This window comes from Colias eurytheme, chromosome 4, assembly GCF_061535395.1.
Source record: "Colias eurytheme isolate Ceu_HAF_F1 chromosome 4, ilColEury1 Martin Lab GWU primary, whole genome shotgun sequence".
NCBI lineage: Eukaryota > Metazoa > Arthropoda > Insecta > Lepidoptera > Pieridae > Colias > Colias eurytheme.
The window spans coordinates 10,686,203-10,712,596 of record NC_142983.1 but is presented as its reverse complement, the minus strand read 5'-3'; the positions used below and the strand labels follow the sequence as shown (position 1 = coordinate 10,712,596).

At 35.4% G+C, this 26,394-nt stretch overlaps 1 protein-coding gene across 1 annotated transcript in view; it reads right to left on the bottom strand.

Moving 5' to 3' along the window:
* LOC149909200 (muscle-specific protein 300 kDa-like) overlaps positions 1–26,394 on the bottom strand; it is a 137,845-nt gene that overhangs the window by 69,771 nt on the left and 41,680 nt on the right. The window contains exons 14-28 of the mRNA XM_090101431.1: positions 25,881–26,085; positions 17,321–25,360; positions 17,159–17,233; positions 13,074–16,801; positions 12,764–12,941; positions 12,277–12,462; positions 11,747–12,094; positions 11,195–11,455; positions 10,622–11,092; positions 9,221–10,519; positions 8,709–8,882; positions 6,788–6,886; positions 6,383–6,620; positions 5,954–6,288; positions 3,385–5,835 (exon numbers count right to left, since the gene is read on the bottom strand). Of these exons, the coding sequence (XP_089957557.1) occupies positions 3,385–5,835; positions 5,954–6,288; positions 6,383–6,620; positions 6,788–6,886; positions 8,709–8,882; positions 9,221–10,519; positions 10,622–11,092; positions 11,195–11,455; positions 11,747–12,094; positions 12,277–12,462; positions 12,764–12,941; positions 13,074–16,801; positions 17,159–17,233; positions 17,321–25,360; positions 25,881–26,085 (18,088 nt within the window). The remainder of the gene's footprint in view (positions 1–3,384; positions 5,836–5,953; positions 6,289–6,382; positions 6,621–6,787; positions 6,887–8,708; positions 8,883–9,220; positions 10,520–10,621; positions 11,093–11,194; positions 11,456–11,746; positions 12,095–12,276; positions 12,463–12,763; positions 12,942–13,073; positions 16,802–17,158; positions 17,234–17,320; positions 25,361–25,880; positions 26,086–26,394) is intronic.

Here is a 26,394-nt window from a genome sequence, read left to right as displayed (position 1 = left end):
ACGCCTAGAAGCTCATTAGTGAGTAACTAAACAATTCCTATGACTAAGCTCGAACGAAAAACTAGTACCTAGTTTAATTCTAATTTACAACGATAGATTTATCAAAGTTAATTTCATTTTTATGACAAAAAAATATTGTTTTTACATACCTAAGTAGTAAGAATGTCATCTTAGATACTAAATTATTTTCAAATAAGTATAATATCGACTCTATATTTTACGACGAACACAAAAATATACAGTAAAGGAATAAATAAAAATGTAAATTAATCATATTGTATGTAAATATGTTAATGAGACACTACGGAACGGTTTCTCTATTTTCTCTATGTGTTTTTGCGGATGAGCAGAGTTGTACCATATTTCAAAAATGTTTAGATCCAACAATTGTAATTATATTAATAGATTTTTATCAGTTTAACAACTTCTGGATATCATCCGCTTAGCTTATTTGTTATTTTAAATGATAATAATGTATGAAAATATAAATTTAAAACTATGAATAGGGTATCAGTGACTTTATCAGCAAATCGTGACACTGGCCCTTAAACTAAAAAAAACATACTTTACACAAAAAAATGATAACCTTTCCTAGATTATTTATTATTTAATATTAAAATTATATAAAATATTTAAATTAAGTATAGATAAATCTAAATATTGTGAATCATTAACATTATAATATCAACATTATCATCATGTTAATAACCTGACCTAACTCACCAGAAAAATTACAAGCCTTTTTATTAAAAATATTATTTCTTGCTCAATAACGAATAACTTCCCCTTAACTGACCAGAGGTCACGCTGTGAATTCAATATGAGCAGTTAAGTTAATTTGGCAAACGACACAACCGGCTTCCAATAAATTGGCCATATTATATCAGATGTCAGCGAGTGATTGAAATTGATGCGCTTCTAGTGTTACTTTTTAATTACTGGAACAGTATAAGATTATTGTTTCATAACTTCTAGTTAAGTACTGTTTAGCTTATCTGTCAGGCAAAATGACGTAAGTATAAAGTATGAAAATTTACGAGAAATAGGCTATCAATAACGCTGACGACGCGGTTGGCGCAGTGGTAAAGTAACTGCCTACTTAGCCGACGGTCCCGGGTTCGATCCCCGGTCAGGGCAAATATTTGTGTGATGAACTCAATTATTTGTTCTTGGGTCTGGGTGTTATCTATATATGTATTTATTAAATATTATATTTATCGTCGCCTAGTACCCACAACACAAGCCTTAATTGAGCTTACTGTGGGACTAGGTCGATTTGTGTAATAATGTCCTATAATATTTATTTATTTATAATAACAATTTTAGCAATTAGTGAATATGGCGTCTGGCGCTAAACAGTTTTTTGTTTAGAAATATGTAAGTAGGTCATTTATAAAGGAATAGGTACTTATTTTTTTTCCATTGTTATTTCTATTTACGTCTTGTAGAGTCAATTTTATTGCTTTCTTTATTTATATCTGTAATTGAAAATTTTTCAATATATAATCCGTTTCCGTGTTCTTTACGTATTTTTGAATTACGTCATGTGTGTGCCATAAGACATGACCTTGTAGTTTTAAATGAAGTCAATGTGTTAAATTAAACATGAAGACTTTACATTCGGTGAGAAGAAAAAACTGCATATCAATTTCGTATTTGCTAGAGACAATATTTGCTTTTTATAGTGAATAGTTAATTTTATGTATTATAGATAAGTAGCTGTATATTGTCTCTACTAATAAGTGTTACTAGGCCTTAGACAAAGTAACAATTAAAAAACGATAACGAAGTTAGAAAAGGAAAAATGTATGGGATTGACATTAGGCGTATGTCAATCCCATACATTTTTGCCTTTTCTAACTTCGTTATCGTTGTTTATTTGTTACTTTGTCTAACCTAGGGCCCTAGGTCACTTTAAAAAGACGAAGTATTCATTGCAAGATCCCTGTGTAAAATTTTTATAAACGTAAATTAAAATGATAGAGAGGCACTTTATTTATTAAACATGAAACTCTGAAAGCATATTTTTCATCAATAAACATAAAATTCACCTATCATTTGTGTAATAATCTTATATATAAAATTCTCGTGTCACAATGTTAGTCTGCATACTCCTCCGAAACGGGTGGACCGATTCTCATGAAATTTTCTGTGCATATCGGGTAAGTCTGAGAATCGGCCAACATCTATTTTTCATATGTACCACGGGCGAAGCCGGGGCGGACCGCTAGTGTCCTATAATATTTATTTATTTATTATCTACATATTTTTTATAAGACCACATAGGAATGACCTATCTGAAATTTTATTTTATTTTTTATCAAAATTACATGAAATTCTGTGATTTAAACTATTCGTTAATCCGTCCTACGTCAATCACATCGTACAATTCAATGTTCAAATAAACCAAACAACTTAAAAAACAGCAAACATTGAATATTTCACAATGTGCAAAATGCCCATTTCAGTGTTCGCCGTAAATGGAGTACAATGGTTGAGAGTGCATTCAACCCAGTCTGTCGCATTGCAAAAGGCCAACAAAATAAACTTTTTGATACTGTATTGTGATTTTTATTTCGTAATGGATATACCATAGTTTTTTAATAATTTGAGTTAAAAGTGAATTATATTTATTGTACTTGCTTATAATTATAGTACAATGCAGTAGTAAATAGTAAAACTATGCTATGTCGATTTAAAAATGCATCTAGAAGTCGAATTGAATAAATAAATGTTTGGTTTGAGGTTGAGTGTAACGAATAAGTTAATTTTGTAAGGCTTTATTTAAGAAGTACAAAATAATATTGAATAGAAAAGCTGTATCGACTTTTATTCTGTAATATAAAAAAAATATTGAAATATTTGATGAATACAGTATAGCATTGCACCTAATTGTACCTACTAAAATAATAATTCGATTTCATTCAGTCAAACGCAGAACTGTGGCAGAACTAAGAATGTATGATCCTACTCCATTATGGTAAGTACAGCTTTAAAAGGCGCATATGTCATAAAATATTGACACTACATTAACGATTAGCATATAAAATAGTGCACCATATACAGTTAAAGGCGAAGGTCGGTTGACACACGACGAATTTTACATTTTATATATGTGAAACGGTTAAAAATTGATTAAATTTAACGCATTCTTGTGATTTTTTTAATACTCAATTTTAACGAATACTTATTATTTCATTGAGTGCCTAATTGATTTGATACTCAAATTATTATTATTGGAAAAGAATTTAAGATTCACCGTACGATAATTTTTTTTAACCCTAAGATCAAATATCTTTCGTTTTTATTTCGTTTTATTTACAGACATTGAGGGTACTTTCAAAAAAAAATAACTCACACATAAGAAAATTATCAAAAACTCACCTCTAAGTCGTTCTTGGCATGGTTCAGCTTCTCCAGGTGCAGGCGAAGCGCGTCCACACTCGTAACGGCTTCTTCTGGAATCTCATTCTTATCCAATATAGCCTTGATCTTCTCGACCAGCTGGCAGAAGTCCTTCCAGATCTCCAGGTCTTGTTCCAGCTGCGCTTGACGAGACTTCGCCGAATTTAGCGTATTCTTGAGAAGCTGCGTGTTCTTCTGGTGTTCTTTCGATAATTCTTCTTGCTCAGATGCAGTTAGAGATGGCCATATCTTGTCCACAATGTCCTGCATACGCTTACCGACCAGATCTTTCATCTCTGGTTCAGAAGTATTAAAGAACGACTTGTGTTCTTCCAAATCTGCTTCGATATTTTCAAAGTCCGTTCCATTCTTGCCCATGCCGAGACGTATGCTGGCTTCGTTCACCCAAATGTTCAATTTCTCGACCATTTGCAGGTATTGCTGCCTGTATTTCTTGTTGTCTTGCAAATGCTTCTCTCTGTTGGCCAATTCGGCAGGAAGGGAAGTTTTCAGCGAGTTTCCTTCTGATATCATCTCGAGTAGCGTTCCGGGAACACCGTCATCATTCTTTACAGCATCTGTGATGCTTGTCAATTTGTCCAGGTATGATTGAACATTCTTTGCTAATGTAGCGTGTTCCACGAGTTTCTTATCAACGCTCGCGACATCTCTGTTAAGAAGTGGTCGAGAATGTACAACGGCCTCATTGTCGTGGAGCCACTGTAATATTTCAGAAAGATCCGCTGCAAGCTTCTTGTGCTCTGCCGCAGCACGTTCGTGTTCCTGCCTCTTGGACTCAACAGTGCGTCTTAGTGTAAGCAGTTGCTGTTTCAGAGATTGCAACAATTCAGTGATATTATTTCTATCGATCACGGTGCCTTCAGCGGCAATTTGCTGTCCTTTGTCAGTAGCAGTCGCCAATAAAGCTTCACATCCTTGGATTTTAACGATGATATCATCGTATCGCTTGATTTTGTCTTCCAAAGAATCATTCGATTTCTCAATGTCGGATGTGAGTTCAGTGTATTTTGTGATAAACTCTTCGATTTCTTTTACAAGCGCGAAGAATTGTTCGCGTAATAGCAGCAGTTGTTTCAGTTTTGATATTTGGTCTTCGATCGTGCTCATCAAGTCATCTTGTTTTGTGAGTATATCTTGTAGGTCATGCAGATTTCCTCCTTGCAATTCATTGAGCATTGATTTGTTTTTCTTTAAATCATCGAGTATAGATTCGTAAGCTTGTATAATCGGTTGGACATCTTCAACTTTACTGCCAATAGGTTTGTTCAAAGCCTTTAGTTTGTTTTGAATCTCATTAAGGAATTCCAGTGCAGCGGCTATCTTGGCCGCAGCGTCTTTGTATTCCTTAATATGGTTGAGTAGAATATTCTTCTTGTCATGAATCATGGCATTTATTCTTGCAAATCTATCTGACAGAACATTGACTTGTTCCTTAAGTTGTAATTTGTTTGAGTCGGATAGAGAATCCATGATATCTTTCGATTTGTCTTTAATTTTGTTGATGTTCTTTTCGACATCTTCTGCTTCTTTGCTTAGTTTCTCAAACTTAGCTAACTGTTCTTCCAAAAGTTGAAGGCTAGTTGTTCTTAGCTCTGGTGTAGCTGCAACTTCAGCTTCATTCAACCAGCTCTGGCATTTCGCAACATCAGTCTCAAATTCATTTCTTATTTGCAATAACTTGTTCAATGCAGCTAATTTCTCATCGATGTCAACTTTAGCTGTCGTGTACATTTTACTCAAGTCTTCCAAAAGAGCTTGAAGTTTAGCACGGTTTTCATTCGAGCAGTCTTTCGACACAGCATTGCCTTGTCTGATAACTTCGTTCAGAGTATCATTTTGGAAGTCATTAAGCTCAGTTTGATGTTTCTTATGAACTGCTATTTCTTTTTCCACCTTAGCAGCTTCTAGAGGCACTGGACCGCCGAGCTTTTTGATCTCTGCCAGTTTAGCTTTAAGCCAGTTCTTAGCTTTTTCCATATCATTTTCGAGCTTTTTCCTGACTTCATTGCAGCCAACTAATCTTTCAATTTCTTGTTTGATCAGTGTCGCCAGTTGTTTTTGTTTTGTTGACAATTCAGATAATTCAGACTCCAATTGCATTTGTTCCGATGGTTCTAGTTCAGCTTGAATATTGCTGACCTTCTTTTCTAGAGAATCAATAGCTGTTTTCTTGCTGTCAGTTTCTTTAAGAAGGTTGGCCATTTTCTTTTGTCGTTCCTTAACTGACTTGCTATCATATCCGAGAGGTTCAGGATGCTGAAGATTATCGATTTCCTTTTGCATCCATTCGTTTTGAGCGGCTACTTCGCTCTTTGTACCATCGATGGCTTTGTATGTAATTTCAAGCATTTGAAGTTTTCGTTGTATGCGTTTACCGATGTCATTGTATCTTCTATCGACTGACTTGATCTAGGAAGAAAAAAAATCAATGTTATATAATCAAGTGTATTTTTGTATAGATATTTTTTATGTACGATGTATGTATTACAAAAGCTACTTCAAAATAATGTTTATATTTAATATTTACCTGTTCCTCGACTTGCTGTGACTCCAGATTGCTGACTATATTGATAACTTTAGATCCAATAGCCTTAATATTGTCCACTTTATCTTTGCCAGCTTGGCCAAACTCTGCAGACAGTTCTTTAAGAGCATTAAGTTTCTGAGGACATGGCAGACCAGATCCCTTATCAGCCAAGCACATTTTCTTGAGCACTGCGTCAAACCAATCGTGGATTTCTTGGCATTTGTGACGGAAGTCGTCAATGATACCTTGGTTACCCTTTTCTCTTTCGATTGCTTTAAGAATGGCTTGTTCTAATTCATCTAGCTCTTCTTCTAGGTTAATTTCATCTTCGAGGCCTAATAACATACAAATAATTATAGTAAAGTTTCTTACTATAACAACATTGATAATAAAGAATATACTAAACGCACAAAGAAAGTAGACACTTACCTTCGGTTGGTATTTCAGTTAATAATCTGTTTCTCTTCTCAGCCAATGAAGCGAGAGCATCATTCATTGCCGCCATATCTTGTTTAGCAGCATCAGGACGCAATTTAGATGGATTCGAAAGCCAATCATTAGCTAGGGCTTTATGGACATTGATCCAATCTTGTATCTCTGACACTTGCTTCATTGCTTCTTCCATACCTTGAACCGCTTCTCTGAGCGTCTCTAGATGACTTTGTACCTATTTAGAAAAAAATATATTAGTCTAAATACAAATAGAAGTTAGATGTTAGTGTTCAAGTGAGCAAAGAACGCAGCGTGTCTTAGTGATATCGATTCTCCTATAAATTATACAATCAAATTGTAATTTATTACGGACACAGCATTTTGTATTGAAATAAGCCTTACCCTGCTATCCAACAGTTGCATTTTCTCTGAGAACTCGGGTGCTTCAACATTCTTTAGCAAAGCGTCGACGCGGGCGGTACCCACCTCGCTTACATGTTTCTAAAGACAAACCATGCATCACAACAACAGTGCGGGTTAGTGTTTTGTACACGTGAAACCAAAAATACATTTAAGATTTTTACAGACGATTATGTATTGATTAGATCTCCCTGTTTGAACAGAGCATTATATTTTATAAGATGATTTTAACTAAAAAAGAGCAATTCAAGAACTAGAGCTCTATTTTAAGAAAGAATTGTAAAATTTGATTTTATTGCATTAGTTTCACGTGTTATTCAGTGCACAAGTGTTTTACATCACAACATCATCAAACACAGTGCTGTTTTTATTAATATGAAACCATCAAATCAGTCGAGGCGACTTTATTTACTTGAAATCGCCTTAACTGAGACAGCGAACATTTTATCAATTAGTGAATTATTGCACGCCTCATAAGCGAAGCGTTGAGGTGGGTACTACTGTCACTTCGCGCAAAACATCTGATTTTTCAAACTTAAAATGTCTTTATGTATCATACATTGCACTTGTAAGATAATACATACACACACATATTAAGAAAAAACACTATTTTTAACGTTCATGATATTTTTGATGTCATTTTTGTTATTTAAACTAGTTAAAAAACAGTTTAAAAAAGTTCTGTCTTGGACGTCCGTGTGTCTGTATGTGCGGATCCTTTTTCTTGTTAACACGATAGCGACCGAAATACTTTACTAATCGAGTATTTTTTTTTCTCTTACGCTTGAGTATGCTCAGGAATAGAACCCTTTCATTTTTCAGGGTCTGATTCGATGTGGTTTAATTGTTATTAAATAAACAAAAATAATAATTAATAAATATTTATTAAAAAAAAATTATGAGGCGTGCACTTTTGGATTTTCCAAATTATTTTCAGGTATATTGGTAAAGTCTTTAAAATATTTTGATTGGAAGTTGATAATATGTCCGCATTGATACCAGGTGCAAAAAAAACATTGCCAACGAAAAGCATTTGCTTTTACCAAACTACAACAACTATCTACCTCGTGTTAATATTTACATGTCTTACTTTGTACGATAACGTTATTTTACTCGTTGGTTCTGTGTTTTTTCGGACCTGGCAATCTTAAAAGCTTTTGTTAATATGTCTCAAAAAAAAATCAATGATTAATATCAAACTCTCTTATTGTGAAAAATGAATGACTGAAGAAAATAATTTTCTCATAATTATTATGAGTAAGATTATTATTAAATTGAATGAAAGAAATGGTAAAAATCCAATAAAGTTCAAACAGATGAAAATGTTCAATGTCTAAGAGGAGCTTTTTCAATAGTTTCATTAAAGTAATGCTCTAGCTTATTTTCCACACAATTATCTAGCTACAAATCTAGCAAAAATGCCATTTATCAACATTAGCTGAATAAACAGAATTTCAATCTAGTACAAATGGCATTTTGATAAATGAACATTAACTAAATGAACATTTTTGTCTTGATTATGAATGAACATTAACTATGAAACTAGCACATAATATCTTTGTTATGAAACTAGAACATTATATTATGTCATTTATCAAATAAATAAACGAGCCTCACTAGCCAAAAAAATCTCCAAAAAAAAGACGGGTTGCACTCCGGGAGTGCCGGCAGAAGTGAAAACTTGATTAATAACGTTGAGCATGTTTAATATCCATCCGTCTTACGCTTTTTCGATCAGGTCACGTGTCCTGACGCGAGTTTAAGATTTTATATCCATTACAGAAAAAGTGCTCAATGCCGCAAAAGAAGTTTTCACTTCAAAAACCCCCCAAAATCCCCTCAAAAACATTCACAACGCGCGCAACAGATCCGCAGCCAGTATATTAGCTGTGGCTCTAAGTACCTGATCTATAAGGTCTTCTAATCTCGCCCGCACGTGCAATTCCCGTGGGGGGATGGGGAGGGGGGCGGTGTCCGCGGGGGATGAGGGGCGGGATACAGAGGCTGCGGCCGCTGAACATGCCGCTACGGCCGCTGAGAGACGACTCTTCTCGGTTTGGAGACGGTTGTGTAGACCCTGGTGGAACATTTTCATAGGAAATTATGGGAATTTAAGTTTTGACGCGGTTTTACTCGAAGCAAAAGAGAGTATCTCTATAGCGTATGTTATTCTATTACATAAGGTATACACAGACTATAACAGTATGCTATAAAAAAACCGATGATATAATGATGATTGGTTGTTCTTTTTATAACGGCTTATTTTTCTCAATCACATAGTAGCATGAAGATAATTTTATTCAATCTTAATATTATCTGAAGTTATTATTACACATTGAAAATAATTTAATATTGATGGTCATAAAAGGAAATTTATTATTTAAATACTAAAAAATAATAAAGAATTGTACTTACTCTAGCCTTCTCGAGTAAATCGCGTCCATGCGCCAGTCCATCAACAGGCACGTCCAACTCCGTAATCGCCGGTTCGCATTCGTCCAAATTATTCAGAATGCTCTCGAGAGTATCTTCATATTCCTTGAATTTCGCCAACCCTTCCCTCAATCTACGTTCAATCTGTAGCGCAGTGGCCAATAAGCTCTTGTGACTGTCGTTCACGTTCTTTAGTTGTTTTCCAACTGTATCTCTGATTGAAGGCGTCGTAGCTTCATATCTTTCTATTTGAGCACGGCCTTTAGCTTCCAGATCGTCTAGAGTCGATTGATACTTCTGAATATCATCGAGGAGTACAGCATGTTGAGCTAATTGTTCTTCTGTTTGCTCTCTGTTCGAAATGTATAGAGAATTATGTGCCATAAGCTGGAAGGAAATTTGCAGCAGCCATTTCTCAGTATCTTGTAGGGATTGATGGTAGTGGTTATAGTCTTTAATTTCAGATTCCAATTCTGCTTTCTTAGCGGCGCACTTCGCTCGTAATGCATTGCATTTCTTTTCAATATCAGCGACGGCCTCTTTGACTGCGGGCTTTCTTGCCCAGCTACTCAATTGGTTAGCTTCGCATCTAATACGGTCTAGTTCAGGCATCTTGTTATCTATTTCTTCTTCAATATGTTTGTATTTCTCGAGGAGTGTCTTCATTTCACCTAATTCACCACCAGTTGGCGGAACTTTGTCGAGATTTTGTTCTGTATCTTTGATCCATTGGTTCATCTTGTTCTTAGAATCTTCGAAATCTTCCCACTTGCCAATGGCTGCTTTGAGTTGAGCTGTTATTGAATTCAAATCGATCTTGAGTTGATCCCAGCTTTCTTGCAAGACTTTAACGTCGTTTCTTAAAGCGTCTTGCTCTTCAGGCGGTGTGTTGTTTAGAGCCTTTTTGAATGCTTCTTGTAAGACGACTAATAAGTGATGTCCTTCAGTCATTCTGTTACTGACAAGTTTGACAGTATCGAGTTTATCTTTAGTTGTTTCGATATCACCGACACCAATGGAATCATGGACTGTTCCGTGGGCGGTCTCCAACCATTGCTGTAAGTCTTCTTTAGCTTTAATGAACTCGGTATGGTCAGATAGGTTCTTTTCACCGTTAGATACAAGACCTTGTATCTTCGTCAAAAGAGACGTGTACTCGGTCTGTAGATTAACAGTTTTATCACGAACCCACGCGCAAGCGCTCAACTCCATAAGATTTTCACATCTATCGTTAAGTTCTTCTAAGACGTGTTTGTTAGCCAGTGCCTGAGCAAGCAAGTCCTGTTAAAAAGAAAAATTAAATATAAGTTATTCATAATAAAACTTAACTCTTAAACTTAAAGTCATGATTGCAAAATGATTATTTTATAGAATATTACTTACGCGACACTTTTCAAGATATTCCGGTGTGATTTTGTCGACCTTTTGCACTGTTTGCAATTTGCCATCAAACTCTTTGACCCATTTGGTCATCTTCTCGGACGTTTCCAAGAAATCTGACCAGGCAGAGATACATTTTTCTAACAATTTCTTTGTGTCCTTGCAGATCTGTTGCAAGTTCTCCCATTCGATCTTCAACTGTTTGATTTCTTGGTTGATATTGTCCTTGCCTTCGTTTCCAGTTGTTTCTAGTACAGCCTCACTGAGTGACACAGCCTTTTCTAATAGAGCTTTGCCTTTAGGCAGAGAGCTGATAATTTTATTGACTTTCTTCAATTTCTTTTGCACCTCTTCCTTTTCACCGTGCGAATCAGCGCATTGTTGGATTTCGATCTTGCAATTACGTATCCAGTCATAGAAATTGTCGTACGATTCTTTGTATTGAATGTGAGAGTTGACATAGTCCTCGAGTTTCTAAAATAAATAAGGATGATATTAAACAAAAAACCATAGACAAACATGACATTGATAATTAACAATAAAGAACAACATGCCCAAAAATGAAAAGATACTTACACCAATCATATCGTTGACAGTCTTCTTAATATCATCATAACGTTTAAGAGTGTCTTCGAAATCTTTAGTCTTCAATGACGCATCCTCTTGCAGTTTCTCATTGAGTTTATTCACCAAGTCCTTGTGGGAATCAATGTCCCTGTTGAAAGTCTTGAATTTTTCCAATTTAGCTTTCTTCTCGGACAGGTCATTGAGAAGCGAATCGTCCGATTGGATTTTCTGATCGATATCGTCCAACCATTCTACTAGAACTTTGTGCACCTAAAATAAAAATGTTAAAAAAATATTGTTTGCGGTGCTTATCATACTGAAGTTGAATTTTTACTATCCGGTCAACAGATGAGGATCTTAGTTGTCTAATACTTTAAAGCGGTAAATCCAACCTATTAGATAAATAAATAAATAAATAAGTGAGTTTAGAATCTATAGAAAAATAATTAAAATGCTGGAACAATCTATCTCGGAAATACTGATTCGATTTTTTTAATATAGGCCACAGCTGCAACTACCAATAGGAACAGAGCATTAATCAATTGTATAATAAACACTTACCTTTGTAATATCATCAAACTGAGCTGCTCTGTTGGTCAGCTTGTTACGAACATCTTGCAAATCAGCGATGAGTTTATCGAACTCTTGTTTCAAATTATCCGTATCCTCTTGAATCTTGGCAGCGCCCGTCTGTTCTGTATTCATTATGACCTTTTCTTTTAATTCGAGTAAATATCTCAGTTTATTCTGTCCCTGTTCGAGGGATTGTCGCAAGAGTTTAACAGTATTGAGTTTGTTGTTGACCTCTTGTAATGTATTTGGTATTTGGGCACATTGGTTCAGCTTCTCGCGAGTTCTGTCGAGCCAGTCTTGACATTCACTATAGAGAGCGTTGTGTTGTTGGTGTTCCTGGTTTAATAGATTTTATTATAAAAGGTAAATAAATACATTTATACTAATCAAGTCAATATAAAGCGTATTCTAGAAACCGGTAGGTCTTCACTCAAAACCGCTTTTAGGACTAAGCATAAAAATTATACTCGACAGGACGGACATTTATTTTTACGGGTCACATTTTAAATAAAACTTACTTGGTAGTGCAATTCCAGGCGTTTCATAACTTCCTTGGCAAGCGACAGCAGAGCGTTATACTTCGTCGTAAGCTGCGTAATGCCGTTAGAGATCCTTGTGTCTGCGCACGTTTCTAGCAGCGTCTGTGCGCGCATGTTCAGTTTATCCAACTCGGCTTGCCAGTCGAATAGTGTTTGTAAATGACCCTGAAAATACATTTTAGTTTAAATCATACTCATCATCAATTTTACGAGTGTTTCAATAAATATTTTTGACGATTAAGTGTTTATAATAAAGTCTATTTGAATAAATAAATGTTTAGGTTTGAATTTGAGCTTTTACATTGTCATTTTTTTAAACTACCTACCAACACTGACAATCAGTCGATTTTATCAATATTAAAATAATATGATAATACTAATTGTTGTGTTATTTGTATTTAAGAAAAAATGCATAAAAATAATATATTATAGTTTTAATTATGATATCTTATAGATCTGAACTTACTTGGAATTCCTCAAGAACGATTTTCTTTTGCTCAAGGTTGTTTTGCAGTTTATTGAAGGATTGTACTAGTTTCTCAGTCTTCGACAACCATTCCAGGGCTTCCTTGTAATGCTCTTCATATTCTGTCCATTTAACGATACCGCCTTCGATCAAGGCCTTTGTGTTGTTGAGCTGCTCACTATAACATTGCGATAAATATCGTTAGTTTATGAAATTTTAGATTTTTAGCAAGATATAAATTGTAGGATTTTTTTATATAAAGATTATGAGAAAAAGGGAAATTAAATTTAATAATATTTTAAATACTCACACATAAGTATCGTATTCCTCCTGCATCAGAGCCACTTCTTCTTCGATGTCTTCTCTATCCTCATCATCAGCAAGCCCACAAGATATTTCACCTTGCTCTAATGCCTTTTGTAACTTAGCTTGTCCCTCCGGTAGTTCACTTTCTAGAACTTTCAGTTGCGATATCTTACTACTCAACGACTCCTTGTCGCCAGTCGCGTCTGAACACTTTCCTAATCTTTCTTTAGCAGCTCTTATCCACTGGACAAAGTCCGAACCAGCATCAATGAACGCTTGATGTTGTTCCACAGTTTCTTTCTGTTTTTCGTACAAATCTTTAGCTTGTTTCGATAAGCTCTCGTATTTGCTGGTTATTTCGGATGCGGGAGCTTGTTGCATTAATTCTGAAGCCTTAGATGTAACAGACTGAATCATGGGCTCAAACGAAACGATATCCTGAACAATATTGTTTGTTTGACGTAGGGTGGCTTTGCGTTCGCCGAGGCTGAGGCCTGCCGTGAGACCCGCAAGGCGATCTTGACCCTTCTTTGATTTGGCAACTTTTTGTTCACAAACCTCTTGCAATTTTGCTTCTCTATCGGATATCCATTGCTGTAACTGGGAATAGCTAGAACTGTAATCAGCCCATTGTAAGAGTGCCGTTTCAAGATGAACTTTTGCGGTTGTCATTTTCTTTACAAGACGGTCCCATTCGTTTTGTAATTCTTTGATTTCTGTGTTGATTTTATCTTTACCGTCTGATCTGGTATTTCTCAATACTTTTTCACCGCTGTTGATTGTAGCATGTACCAAGTTCTGTCCTTCTTCACGGCGTTTCAATAAGTCTTCAATTTGTTCCAACCGTTTCTGCAATGCATCTTTACTGCTATTACTTCCGGCTTCACTGCCACTACGCGTAATTTCCCAAGCGTCATCAATCCATTTCTTTGTTTTGGCGTAATTATCATCATATGCTTGATGTTGTTCATAGTTGTTTTCAACTTTCTTCAATACATCATTGGCCATATTGACTAAAACTTGGTATCTTGAATTCAAATGTCTGAGCTGATTATTGACGTATGTGTCCAAATGCGATGAAAGTAGACCAGCAGCAGATGCATTGAAATTATCAATATCTGCTTTACCCTTATTTAATTGATCTACTATTTCCTTAACTTCATTAACTTGGCCACCCTTTTCTTTTGCAGTTCCCAGTAATGCAACTTTGTGATTCTTGATGTGGATTTCTTTTTGTTGCAACCAGTCCGAAAGTCTCTCATATTCATCTTTGTACTCTCTCCATTGATTTACAATGTCTTCTAATTGACTCTTTTGTTGTTTAATCTCATTGAATAGATGGTCGAAACTTTCTTTCAAGGCTTTCATTTCATTCTTAATAACGACTTGGCCATCTGGCGATGTGCTCGCAAGAACAACTTCACCAGTATGTTGTAAATGCTCTAGGAGAAGCTCTCCTTGAGCTTGTTTATTTATTAATGCGTCAAGAGGTGCTACTGAATTTTCAATAGCAAGTTTGTCACTCAGAGGTTTAGATTTTAACGACGGTACCTTCTCTCTTGCTCTACCGAGCCACTGAATAAGTTCATCGTGAGCTTCTTTGTAAAGTCTATGGTCTTTATACTGCTCTTCGCGATCAGCTAATAACTTCTTAATTTTATCGTACAATGAATCAAACTTATTTAATGTTTCTTGCGCTTTAGACGCTACTTGATTTTGTTGACCACTGGCTAACATTTCAGAGGCTTTAGCTTTGAGGCTGTCAACATCTAAACGATCACAACGTGCTTTTTCTTCAACTTCTTTAAGTTTTTCCAGTTGGGCTCTCTTATCAGACATGGAACCTTCAAATGGTGTTAGTTCTGCCAACATATTTTCTAACCAAGTGTTACTCTTTTCGACGAGTTGAATTTGTTCCAAAAATCCAGCCCATTTTGTAACAGAATCGTCTAATAAATTCTTCGTTTCAATCATTCGTGACAATAATGCAGACCATTGCTCTTGTAATGCTACTAATGCATTATTGATAGCTTCGTGTCCAGCCGGTGCGGTATTGGCCATGACGTTTTGAGCTAACTCAACTAAAGATTGAACCTTCGTAAAGCCCTCATCTTTAGTGAGCAATAAGTTTTGTATCAATACTAGTTTTGTTTCCAGATCGTCTTGCGAACATGAGCTAAGATCAGCGCAAAAGTCTAACTTATCTCTTAATTCTTCTATCCATTGAGAACATTCAGTAACGTTGCTGGAGAATTCTTGGTGCGTCTTAACGTATTGTTGCCACCTATTTGTTAAGTCTTTGACTTTCTGACACAGTGTTTGGTATTTAACTGTTATATCGGATATTTGAGAACCACGTGGACCTAACATGCCTGTGTACAAGTGTTGCGCTCTCTCAGTGATATTATCAATTTCAAGTTCTTTAGCACGCACCTCTCCTTGCAACTCTTGGAATTTGTTATACTGTTCTTGTTTTTCAGGTAAAGTTGCCTTAAGATCTACACCATGAATTTGGTTATCAGTGTTTCTTATCCACGCTAAGCACTGATCTTTCATGTTTTCATATTCATTCCATTGTTGTATCTTATTTTCTAAGGATTCTATTGTCTTATTAATAAACGAAACTAATCCTTCCCATTCTTGATGTGATGCATCAATTTGATTTCTAATGTTAGTTTGTCCACTGCTAATTGTACCAGGAAGAACCTTTTCTCCAATCGTGCGAATTTTATCAATGCGGTTTTTCTCTTCAGGAAGAGTCATTTGTAGTGATTTTAACTTTTCACAGTTACTGCTTAAAGCAACTCGTTCTAAATTAACATCTCCCCAAAGTTGAGCTGTATTATGAGTAGCTTCGATCCATTCTTGTAAGTCCATTACAGCTTTGGTGTATTGTTGGTGATTATTTACAATAGCCTCATACTGTTCAACGAATGATTTAGCTCTTGTTAAAACAGATTCTTGTCTTTGTTTTAATTGATTGATGTTTTTCTTTATATCTTCTGTAACATCGGGTAGATTTTGGGCTCGCATTTCAAGTTCAGATATATCTTGTTGATGTGACAATGCATCTTGTAAATAATCCCTGTAGACGTTCAACTGGTTTCTCTTTTCATCTAACGTAGCTTTTAATTCGATTTCTTTTGGAAGATTTTTCTCGGCTAAAGCAAGCCAATCTTGTACCGTTTTTAGGTTATCTTCAAATGAAGACCACTTATTCAGTTCGGAATCCAAATCTCGTTCAGCTTTCGTGATATTTTCATAAAGATTATCTACCGCTTGCTGAACATCGTGAAGTTGCTGTTCAATTATTTCTTTGCCATCTGGTGAGGTTGAAGGGTACAATTTTTCCCCTAATTCAAATGTGTTGTTTACCAGTAGAGTAGCGTTACGTCGCTGACTTAATAGGTCATTAAGACCTTCACGTTTTGCACTAATACCTTCAGGGGTATTAGATAAACCTTTCTGGCATTCATCAAACTTATGTTGTGCTGCCAGTATCCAATCGGTGCATTGTTTGTATTTCTCTTGATAAGCATTATGATCGTTGACTGCTTGCTGACATTTCTTAACGAGTTCCTTCGCTGTAGAATGAACGGATTGGAATCGAGACGTCATTTGCTGCAGATTCATTGTAATGCGAGTATCATGGCAATTTTCAATTAGATCGCTAAACTCATCTGTTAATTTATCTACATCATTTTCTGCCTTTTTCAAATTGGCTGAAATTGCCTGTAAAAAGAAATATGAAAATGAATACAAGAAAGATATAAATGCGTTGCCTACAACCAATACAATTAGTACACCTATAAGATAAATCAGTTAGGATAATATAAAGTAAATTAATTGAATCCCATACCGCGGATTACACAATAATTATTAGTTTTTAACCCTCCTACGTTTTATTTTTGTTTTTATTCGACAACACCAGTATTGGATAGTAAGATTAATTAGTTTACTGTTAGACTACCAAATACAATATACATATAATTTAGTTATATTTTGTGATATTAGATAATATTCTACTGAAAATTAGGTTTAGATCCTACAGTGCATTTATAACATTTCTTTTTTTCGCTTTGCCCTTACTTGATCCAGTGCTTCTCCCAAACTAATGACTGCACTCAAATCAGATTCACGATTATCAATCGCTTTACTCAAATCCTGTTTAAAATCATTGAAACATTAAATACGTTTTACGCTATTTGTAATAATGGGTAATAAAAAAAATTATAAGAATAAAAAACATACCTGGTATTTGTTGAGCTGGTCAATTTTTTCTTCCAGAGTAGCCTTTGGTGTATAAGTTTTAAGACTCATTTCAGTGTCGCTTAACCAGTGCTGAAGGCGGTCGTTAGCGCTGTCAAACTCAATCCATTGTTGAATTTTATCTTCGATACCACGTTTTACATCATGAACAGTGGTCGTAAACTTTTCTAGATCAGCCTTAATTAGTCCCAGTTCTCGCAACATACCTTCCTTACCACGCGGTGACAACTTAGCGCTATTGCTTTCAATTAGATCTGACAAGATCTTTATTTTATTATTTCCAGAAGGTATAGCATCAAGAAGTTCTTGTATTTTACCTAATTTGCTTTGTAGCGCAGCTTTATTGCCAGTGAAATCTGACAGAAGATGAAGTCTATCCCACAAGTTCTTCTGATAATCTTGCAATGATTTTTGTTGATCAGTACATTGCTGATAGATTTCATACGAGCTTTCATGTTTGTCTATAATAGCAGCAAGTCTAGTAGTGAGAGTGTTGTATCTATCCCATATTGATTGAATGATAGATGTAGTTTGATCACTTTCTCCTTGTGCTGATTGAATACTTGCAGCTACAGTCTTAGCTTTGTCAGTTACTGTCTCAATAACTCTTTTGTGAGAATATATTTCTTGAAGTAATGTTTTGTTTTTCAATATTTTACTCTTAATTTCCTGTGCGGAATTAAGGGTAGCCTTCTCTTCGTTATCAATTATTTTTTCTTTTTCGTCTAACCAGGACAAAGTCTGTTGAAGAACATCTTGATAACTAGACCACTGTAATGTTTGAGATTCATATTCTCTCTGCTGTTGTAGAATGCTGTCATTAAACTTATCCCATCGTTCTCTAAGAGCTCGTATATCTGCTCGTATGGTTTCCCTTCCAGTGGCTGCTGTTTCTGGAAGAACTTTATCTCCCGCTGTAGTAAGTATAGTTATTTTATGTTCACCGTTATCTTTTTCTAATAAGAACACTTGCAATTTATTTCCTTTACTTTCTATGCTGAGTTTATCTTCCTTAGCTACCATTTGAGATAATTGTTCCTCAAGAGGTTTAAGCCACGCATCGAACTCATTTTGCAATTGCAGGAATTTTTTGTGGTCTCCAACTAGTTCAGACCAATGCGTCACGATTTCCTTTGAGATTAAATGTAGTTGCTGATAGCGACTATTTACTTGTGTCACAAGTGGCTTTAGTCTTTCAACTCCGCTCAGTTGTATGAGGCTATGAGATTCATCGACGAAATTATCTATTTCCTTTTCCTTTGCATAAATAGCATTGCGAAGATCAACGTATCTTTGTAATTGAGCTTCTTTTTCTTGTAACGTAGAGCAAAGCGCTTGATCCCTGCATTTTGATTCCATATCCTTCAGCCATTCTGATATAGATTCAATTGAAGTTTCAAAGTTGTTCCATACTTTCAATGTTTGTTTTAATTTCTGTTCCGAGGCATCAATACCTTCAACTGCACTGCGTAATTGTTCTTGTAAGTTATCAATTTCTGCCTTGATCGCAACATTTCCGGCTTCAGATGTACTCTTACTTACGACAGAAAAAACGGAACGAATTTCATCAAGCTTACTCGAGCCAACTTTCTCTATTTCTTTTAGAGATAATGCAGATTGTAGCTTCCTTACGATTTCAGGCTTTTCCCCTGTCGCATTTTCGATGTCTAATAACTTTTCTGACTGAGCATTAATCCATTCTTTATATTGTTGAATAAGACGAGATAGATCTTCATGTCTTTTAACGCATTCCTCCAAATTTTCTTGAAGGTTTTGCGATTTCGTAACAATATTTTGGAATAATTGTTTGATAGATTGCAAATAAACATTTAGGGAAGCGTCATGTGTCTGGTCAACTAACTGTTGTGCTTTATCACAAACAGATTCGACCAATTGTTGATGTGTCATAATTTCTTGATGCATTATCTTGTGATTTTGTAATTGTGCTTTCTTTTCTTCAAGAGATGCCTTCAGTTCAGTATGTTTTTGCATAGCTCGCTCAACATCCTTCAACCACTTTGTTAATTGTTCCTGTGCTAGTGAAAAATCGGAAAATTGGAGCAGGCATTGATCCAACTTGTTAACCGTTTCTTGGAAGCTATCCCCGAAACTGTCCCATAGAGATCTAATTTTTCGTATTTTTTGGCGAATAACTTCTCTGCCATCGGGGCTTGTGTGTGCATATAGCTTTTCACCAAGACTAAGAAACTCTTCAAAGACTGGTGTTTTCTTATTTCTTGTTTCATATAGTTCTTTAGCTTTATTTTGTTTTTCTTGTAGCACTGTGTAATCTCCTACAATTTCATTTAAGTCTTGTAATTCACCGAGCATGCCTACTAGCCAATTTTCCATGTCACTATATTCAGATTCAAATGTTCGATGTTCTGATACAAATACTTCGTACTTGGAAATTAATTCATTTACCAAATTATTTAATGAGTGGAACCTGGTAGCTAACTTAGATGTTTTGTTAGTTAATTCTGATTCACTAGTCACATTTTGTGAGTCTGATAACGCTGCGAAAACTGGTTGCTTGGATTTTAATTCATCTTGTATTTCCTTAAGTCTTTGCAAGTGAGCAATTTTAGCTTCTAGCGTACTCTTCAAACTTTGGTCTCGGACTTGATTTTCTTTAACTTTAAGCCACTCCTCCAGTTCATCAAGTGTTTTCTGGCTTTCATTCCATTGTTGCAAGATATCTTTAAGTTTTTTATCTTGATCTTTGCATTGCTTTGCAAATTGATCCCACACTGTCTTTAATTGCTCGAACTCGCTAATTAAGACAGGATGACCATTTGCACTAGTAGTTTCTAATACTTTGTGTAATTGTCCTTTTAGATTTTCTAAAGCCTTATCTAATTCTTGTGCCTTTGATGTCACCTTTTCAATAACAGCGATCTTACCATCAATGTCATCTTTTTGCGATACAACACCATAATGTATCATGCTATTTTCAGCAACAATATGGTTGATAGAGTCTCGTGTTTCCTCGAACATTTGCACGTATTTTTCATGATCGGCCACGTAATTTTCGTATGAGGCAATTCTTTTTTGTATTTCTTTAGACATATTTGTATACCTTTCAATAATTTTTCCTAAACTCTTTTCAGCTTCTTCGTCTGGCATTAACTTTATTTTTTCAGTAAGTTGGGAAAGCATTGATTGATGAAGGTCCACCTCTTGGTGTAATATCTTATAACCATGTAGCTGTGCTTTCTTATCGGGTAAAGTTGGTGATAATTTGAACTCTCCCAATTCACTCTCCTTATCAACTATCCATTTCTGAACTTGATTAAACGTATCATCGAAGGATGATCGTTTATTGAGAGTAGTTTCAATATCTTTAATAACATTGTTCAGTGAATCAACTGAATCTTCGAAGAAGTCTCGCAATGCTCTTAAATCATTTCTAATTTTTTCACGACCTTCTGGTGTTATACCACTGAACAAAGACTCTCCAGATTCAATGGCACTGTTAAGCAACCTTTGTCCCACGTCCTTGTTTTCATTCAGTTTCTTAATTTGCTCTAAGTCCGCTACTGACGGTTTGGAATGCTTGCTCATAACTGCTAAGTCTGCTATTTTGGCATTGGCATCTTGTAACCAATTTTTAAATTCAGCGGTGGATTTATCATACTTCTCTTTATTTTTCTTTAGATCATTTAATCTCTTAAGATGGTTATCTATAAACTTCTCTACGGCTTGATATCTATTTACTAGATGGTTTATGTACTGCGAAACACGGGAATCAGGATTTTGAGATAAAACATTGTCACCAATTTGAGTCAGTCTGTTGATTTCACTTTCATAGTTTCTTACCTCATTATTCAGTGATTCTATCTGGGTTATTTTATTATCAATGTCACCCAAATCACTGAGATTAGCCGCTTCTAATCGAACTTGATTTTCTTTATCTTTAAGCCATTCTGAAACACTCTCTAATAATGTTTCATACTCTTGCCAAGCTTCAATATTTTCCTTTAATCTTTTGTTTATTTCCTCATAGTTTGAATGTAATACATCCAAGTTTTTCTGAGCTTTTTCTGTCTGTACAGCAGCTTCTTGAGCACTAGCTGGTTCAGCGACAACACGTAAAGTATCGCAAGCTTCTTTCAATTCCACCATTTTTTTATTACATTCTTCAATACCTACACCCACATCTGCAAGTGCAGCACATTTGACTTCCAGATTATATTTGTCACTTGTAACATCAGGCATACACCACCTGGTCTTATCATCTAATATTTTCAAGTTTCTGTTGAACATACTAAGCTTGTCAGTAAACGATTTTTGTAAGAAGGTAAGTAAAGTCGTTTCTGTTTTGTTTGCGTGTGTCAAAACGCTTTCGAATCTTTTCTGGAGGTTGCTGAGCTCTTTAGGTACAAGCGATTCATAAAATCCTGGATAGTTTGCATTCATCTCCGAAACATTTTGTGATAGATTATCAATCTCTTCGCTTAAATTTTGAAGTTCCGCCTTGCATAGCTGACACTTTTTCAAGCGATCTAAGATTTTATTATTATCACCAGACATATCGTCGCATTTGATTATGTCATCACGAACTTTACTTACTTTGTCAGACAAGCGTTTAATGCTTTCTTTAAATTTGTTCTCTTTTGTTTCAAGAGAGGAAACCGCACTTTCCAAGTTTTCAGCTAAGGATTTGAGTGCTTCGAATTCGTTATCTAAGTACTCAACAATGGAAGATACCTGTGTAACTGGTATGCTCTTATTTAAGTTAGTTATCTGTTCACATTTGGCCATAATACTATTTTTTAAACCTAAATAAATAGGCAATTCTTCTTTATATTTCATTAAATGATTCTGGCCAAATCTAATTTCTAAATTATCACAAGCATTTGCAAGATTTTGGCCAGTTTCACTAAGCCATTGAATTACTTGGTTTTTAACATCATCAATTTGTCGCCAAACCAGAAGTTGTGATTCCAAATCTTGTATTCTCTTAATTACAGCATCATTCACTTTTTCCCAGTGTGTTTGTGAATTTAGGAAGGCGTCTTCTAGTGGTGTTGTATCAAATCCTCCCAAAGTTGAGGCTTGTTTAAGTACTGACTGTTTAATAACGTCCATTTGATCTAATAGTCCTTTAGATCGTTTCAGCACCTCGTATGATTTTTTGGCTTTTTCTAAAGATTGCGCAGTTTGCACATAATCATTTGGTGCTTCTTTACACTCGTTGTAAAGTTGTTCTGCTCTGTTAATCTCCCTATCAAAGGCAACAGTAAAGTTTTTCAGTTCTTGTAATGTAGACGAAAGTAAGATATACTTATTTTTAGTATCACGGACGGAGTTCACTATTTGGTCCCAACTATTATCAGCAGCCGATAAAGCATTTTGGATCGTACCCATATTTGGTTGATCCTCTCGCATTAGGTGCAATCCTTCTTCTCGTAGCTCTTTCCTTACACTTTGTTTTTCTTTTAATTCTGCATCTAAACGATCTAATTGTTCAGTCATGGCCTGTATAGTATCGTCAGTTAAAGGTACAGGTTTTTGAGCCATCTCATTCAATGACGATTGAATACCATGCAAAACTTCGGACAATGCTTTGTGCTGCACATTGAATTTATCCCATCTGGCACCTACTTTTTGTACTAAATCTCTCTTAGAAATAACTTGATTCAATAAGGCATCTGCTTTAGTTTCAATTTCTTTAACTAGACTTGTAGGTGAAATTAGTCTTCCGGTATTTTGATCAGTAACTTTGATTCTTGAAGGACCATCTAAAAGAGCTACATTACTCTTCCATTCTGGTATTTTGGTTACGATATTTACAAGTTCTTGACGTAAAATTTCATAGCTTTCAGGTGTCAGTTTTGGACCTTCAATTTGATACTGAATATGGTTTAATTGTTGTTTATTGTCTTCATACCAATTTAATAAATCTGACCATTTGTGTAATATACTCTTGTTTTGTTGAATGTTGCTTTCAATCATTTGGTAGTGATCTGCGATATTTGAATAGGTGTCACTCAAGTTACGAGTTTCCTCAGGATGAGATGCCAAAGTCATGTTTTTAACTTCATTGTAAATCTCAGTAAATTCAGGTGCTTTAGCAGCATGTTCCTGGAGCAATACATGCATTGATTGCAAAGTTGGCTCAACTTTATCAGAACCTATTTGATCATAGCTCTCGGTTTTCCTTCTAAAGTCAGTTATCCAGTTATCAAAGTTATGTAATTTGGTCAAGAACTCTTGTTTAACAATGATTTTATCAGATAACTCATTAATTCGTGCCCTTACTGTTTCAGCAAGGTTATTTGTTCTTTCTTTGATGTCAGATACTTTGTTCTTTAATAAATTAGCACCTTCTGGTTGGATGCTGTGACAAATGTTATCGCAAGTCTGTGAAAGCGTAATGATTTTTGCTTGTTGCTGCGAAATTTCATTTCCAAACGATTTCAATTTATTTAGTTCACGATCAAGTTTTTCAACTTGGGGTGTTTCAATATTGATGTTACGGCTGCTTAAAAGTTTTTCGCCGTTCTCTATCCATGATTCGAGTTTTTCAGATTCTCTTTCAAAGTTCTCCCAGTTTGAAACTAATTTGTCCAGTTTGCTATTCCATTGGTCAGCCATATCGTGGACAATGGCCCATCGAGAGTGAATAGCATCTACTTCATCAGGGGCACTTGTTTTTCCGGACAACTGGTGACTCACACTCGACAAAATTTGTAAATTCATTAACTGTTTATCGCAATCGGTAAGCAGAGCTCTCGATTGCTGTTGCAATTGTTGAGCTTCAGGCAGTGTTGTAGGCTTAGGGAAACTACCCAACTTTACTTCTGCCTCTTCAATCCACGGTTTTATTTCTGCAACTCCCTTTTGATATTTCTGCCAACTAGCAAGGTCATGCTCGACAACCTTTGTCTGTTGTTCTGTTGATCGCTGTAAATCAGCCATCATCTTTTCTAACAAGGCAATTTCTCCTTTAAGCCTATTTGAATCTTGGACGCGGTGTTCAACAGCCAATTTGGTTCCTTGTTCCGCGACATTCTTAATAATGTCCATTTTTTCTGCGATAACTTTTTGCAGGGATTGTGACTTAACGACTCGTTCTTCAGGTGTTATATTTTCTGACTGGATCTGCGATACTAGCGCAGGACTCTCCTTTTTAATCCATTCACGGACACCTTCCAATTTTCGTTCAATCTTTGTCCATTCCTCATTAAACTTCTCCAGATGTACAACTTTATTTTGTACTTCATCCTGCACGTGATCTAATTTGCGTTCAATTGTTTCCAAGTCTTTTTCAATGACAGGTTTTGGTTTGTGAGATGTGAGAGTTTGCAATTCAGCATAAGCCTGTTGCAATTGTGGTAATCTTTCTGTCTTAGCCTTATCTATATCTGCATGAATAGCTTGGGTCTCTTGAAGTTCACGACCAATGCTAGTAACCCCCAATTCCAAGCCAGGGTGAGCAACATAGTTTTCAATCTTGTCAATATCTGATAACAATTCTTCCTTTTGATATTCGTAATTAGACCACACTTTTTGTGTATCACGAAGTCTGTGAAGGAGATCGGTATTCGATTCGTATGCTACATTCCAGCCAGATTCAAGGTTTCTCACATCTTCTCTTACAAATGCTGGTGCATTCGCGTCCTTAATGAGTTCCTTGCCGCGTTGCAACATAGACATTACCGACGGTCGCTGTCTATCCAGTTTTTGCACAGCTGCCTGTTGTTCAAGCACCAATTGCTCAACTTGTTGCAATGATTGTGGTTCAGGTTCTACCATAGCTTGTTTCTTAGCATGTTCTAATATACAAATAACTTCATGGACTTCTCTACGGTAGGTATAACATCTGGTATAAGTTTCAGTCTTAATCATGGTGATTTCAATGGTTGGTATAAGGTTTTTATATCTAGAAATGAGATTTTCTAGTTTAACTTGTTCTTCTTGGGCTTCTGTGTCCGAGCAGTGGTTGGAGAGCATGTCCAGAGTTTGCACAAGCCACTTCATGTCTTCTCGCTTGCGATCGGCTTCACGACAGATGTTCTATAATAGTGGGGGTAAAATAGTTTAACATTTTAATATAGTATGAAAGAAAATATGTTGTGAAAAATTTAGCAAGTGATTAACTATTCATATTTACCATTAATTCCCGTAGCTATTATCCAAAGGAAGCAATGACATAACAATAACAAAATAAAATATTTGTCTTAATTAAATTTATATGATTTCACTTGTATGTTTTGGAATTTCTAAAACCACTAGTACCATATATTTATTTTGATGAAATTTATGTTGTGATTACTAATTATAGCAAAACACAACAATAATAGTTATGTGTGAAACAATTCTCAAAATAATTCATAGTTTTTCTTTGTGTATACTATTAAATAAATAAAGACACAGTGCTTCAAATTTTAAAATTAACCTTGCAATTAATTAAAATATTTATTTATTACACTCTAACTAGAAAATTGAAACAACTGATAATCACATTGCGTTTAACAATTACCAATAAAATTACAATACAAACTTCTATATTACCCCCTAAACATTCTAAACATACCTGGAAAATAGTTTTTTCTCTCTCAAACGCCTCAGCCGAGTCCACTTCCCTGACGATACTGTCCATGGTCTTATCCACATGATCCATCCATCGTTCCATTTCACGGAACTTCTCTCTATAGGCGTCCCATTTTGCGGGGATCTGTTGTAACTGTTGCCTGAAGTTCTCTACACGGTGCACTGTTGATTCCCATTGTTGTTCGCACCTGGGTGATAGATATTGATATTGTAATGGCAGGTTAAGTTTATAGGGTAAATTACAATGTACTGTAATTTACCCTATAAACTTAACCTGCTTAACCTGGGTAAATTATTACAGTGTACTGTAATTTACCCTATTCCGCTTCACTGAAGTTATTGTGGTTTTCAAAGTTCAAAGTTCTACTTTACTAGAGCAAATACTTTCAAGATTTTTAATTAATTTAAATAATTAAAAAAAGTTAGTCATTTGTTCTTCCCATTTAAGAGTATTCTGATTACAGCAACATGCAACATAGTATGTACAATATACATTA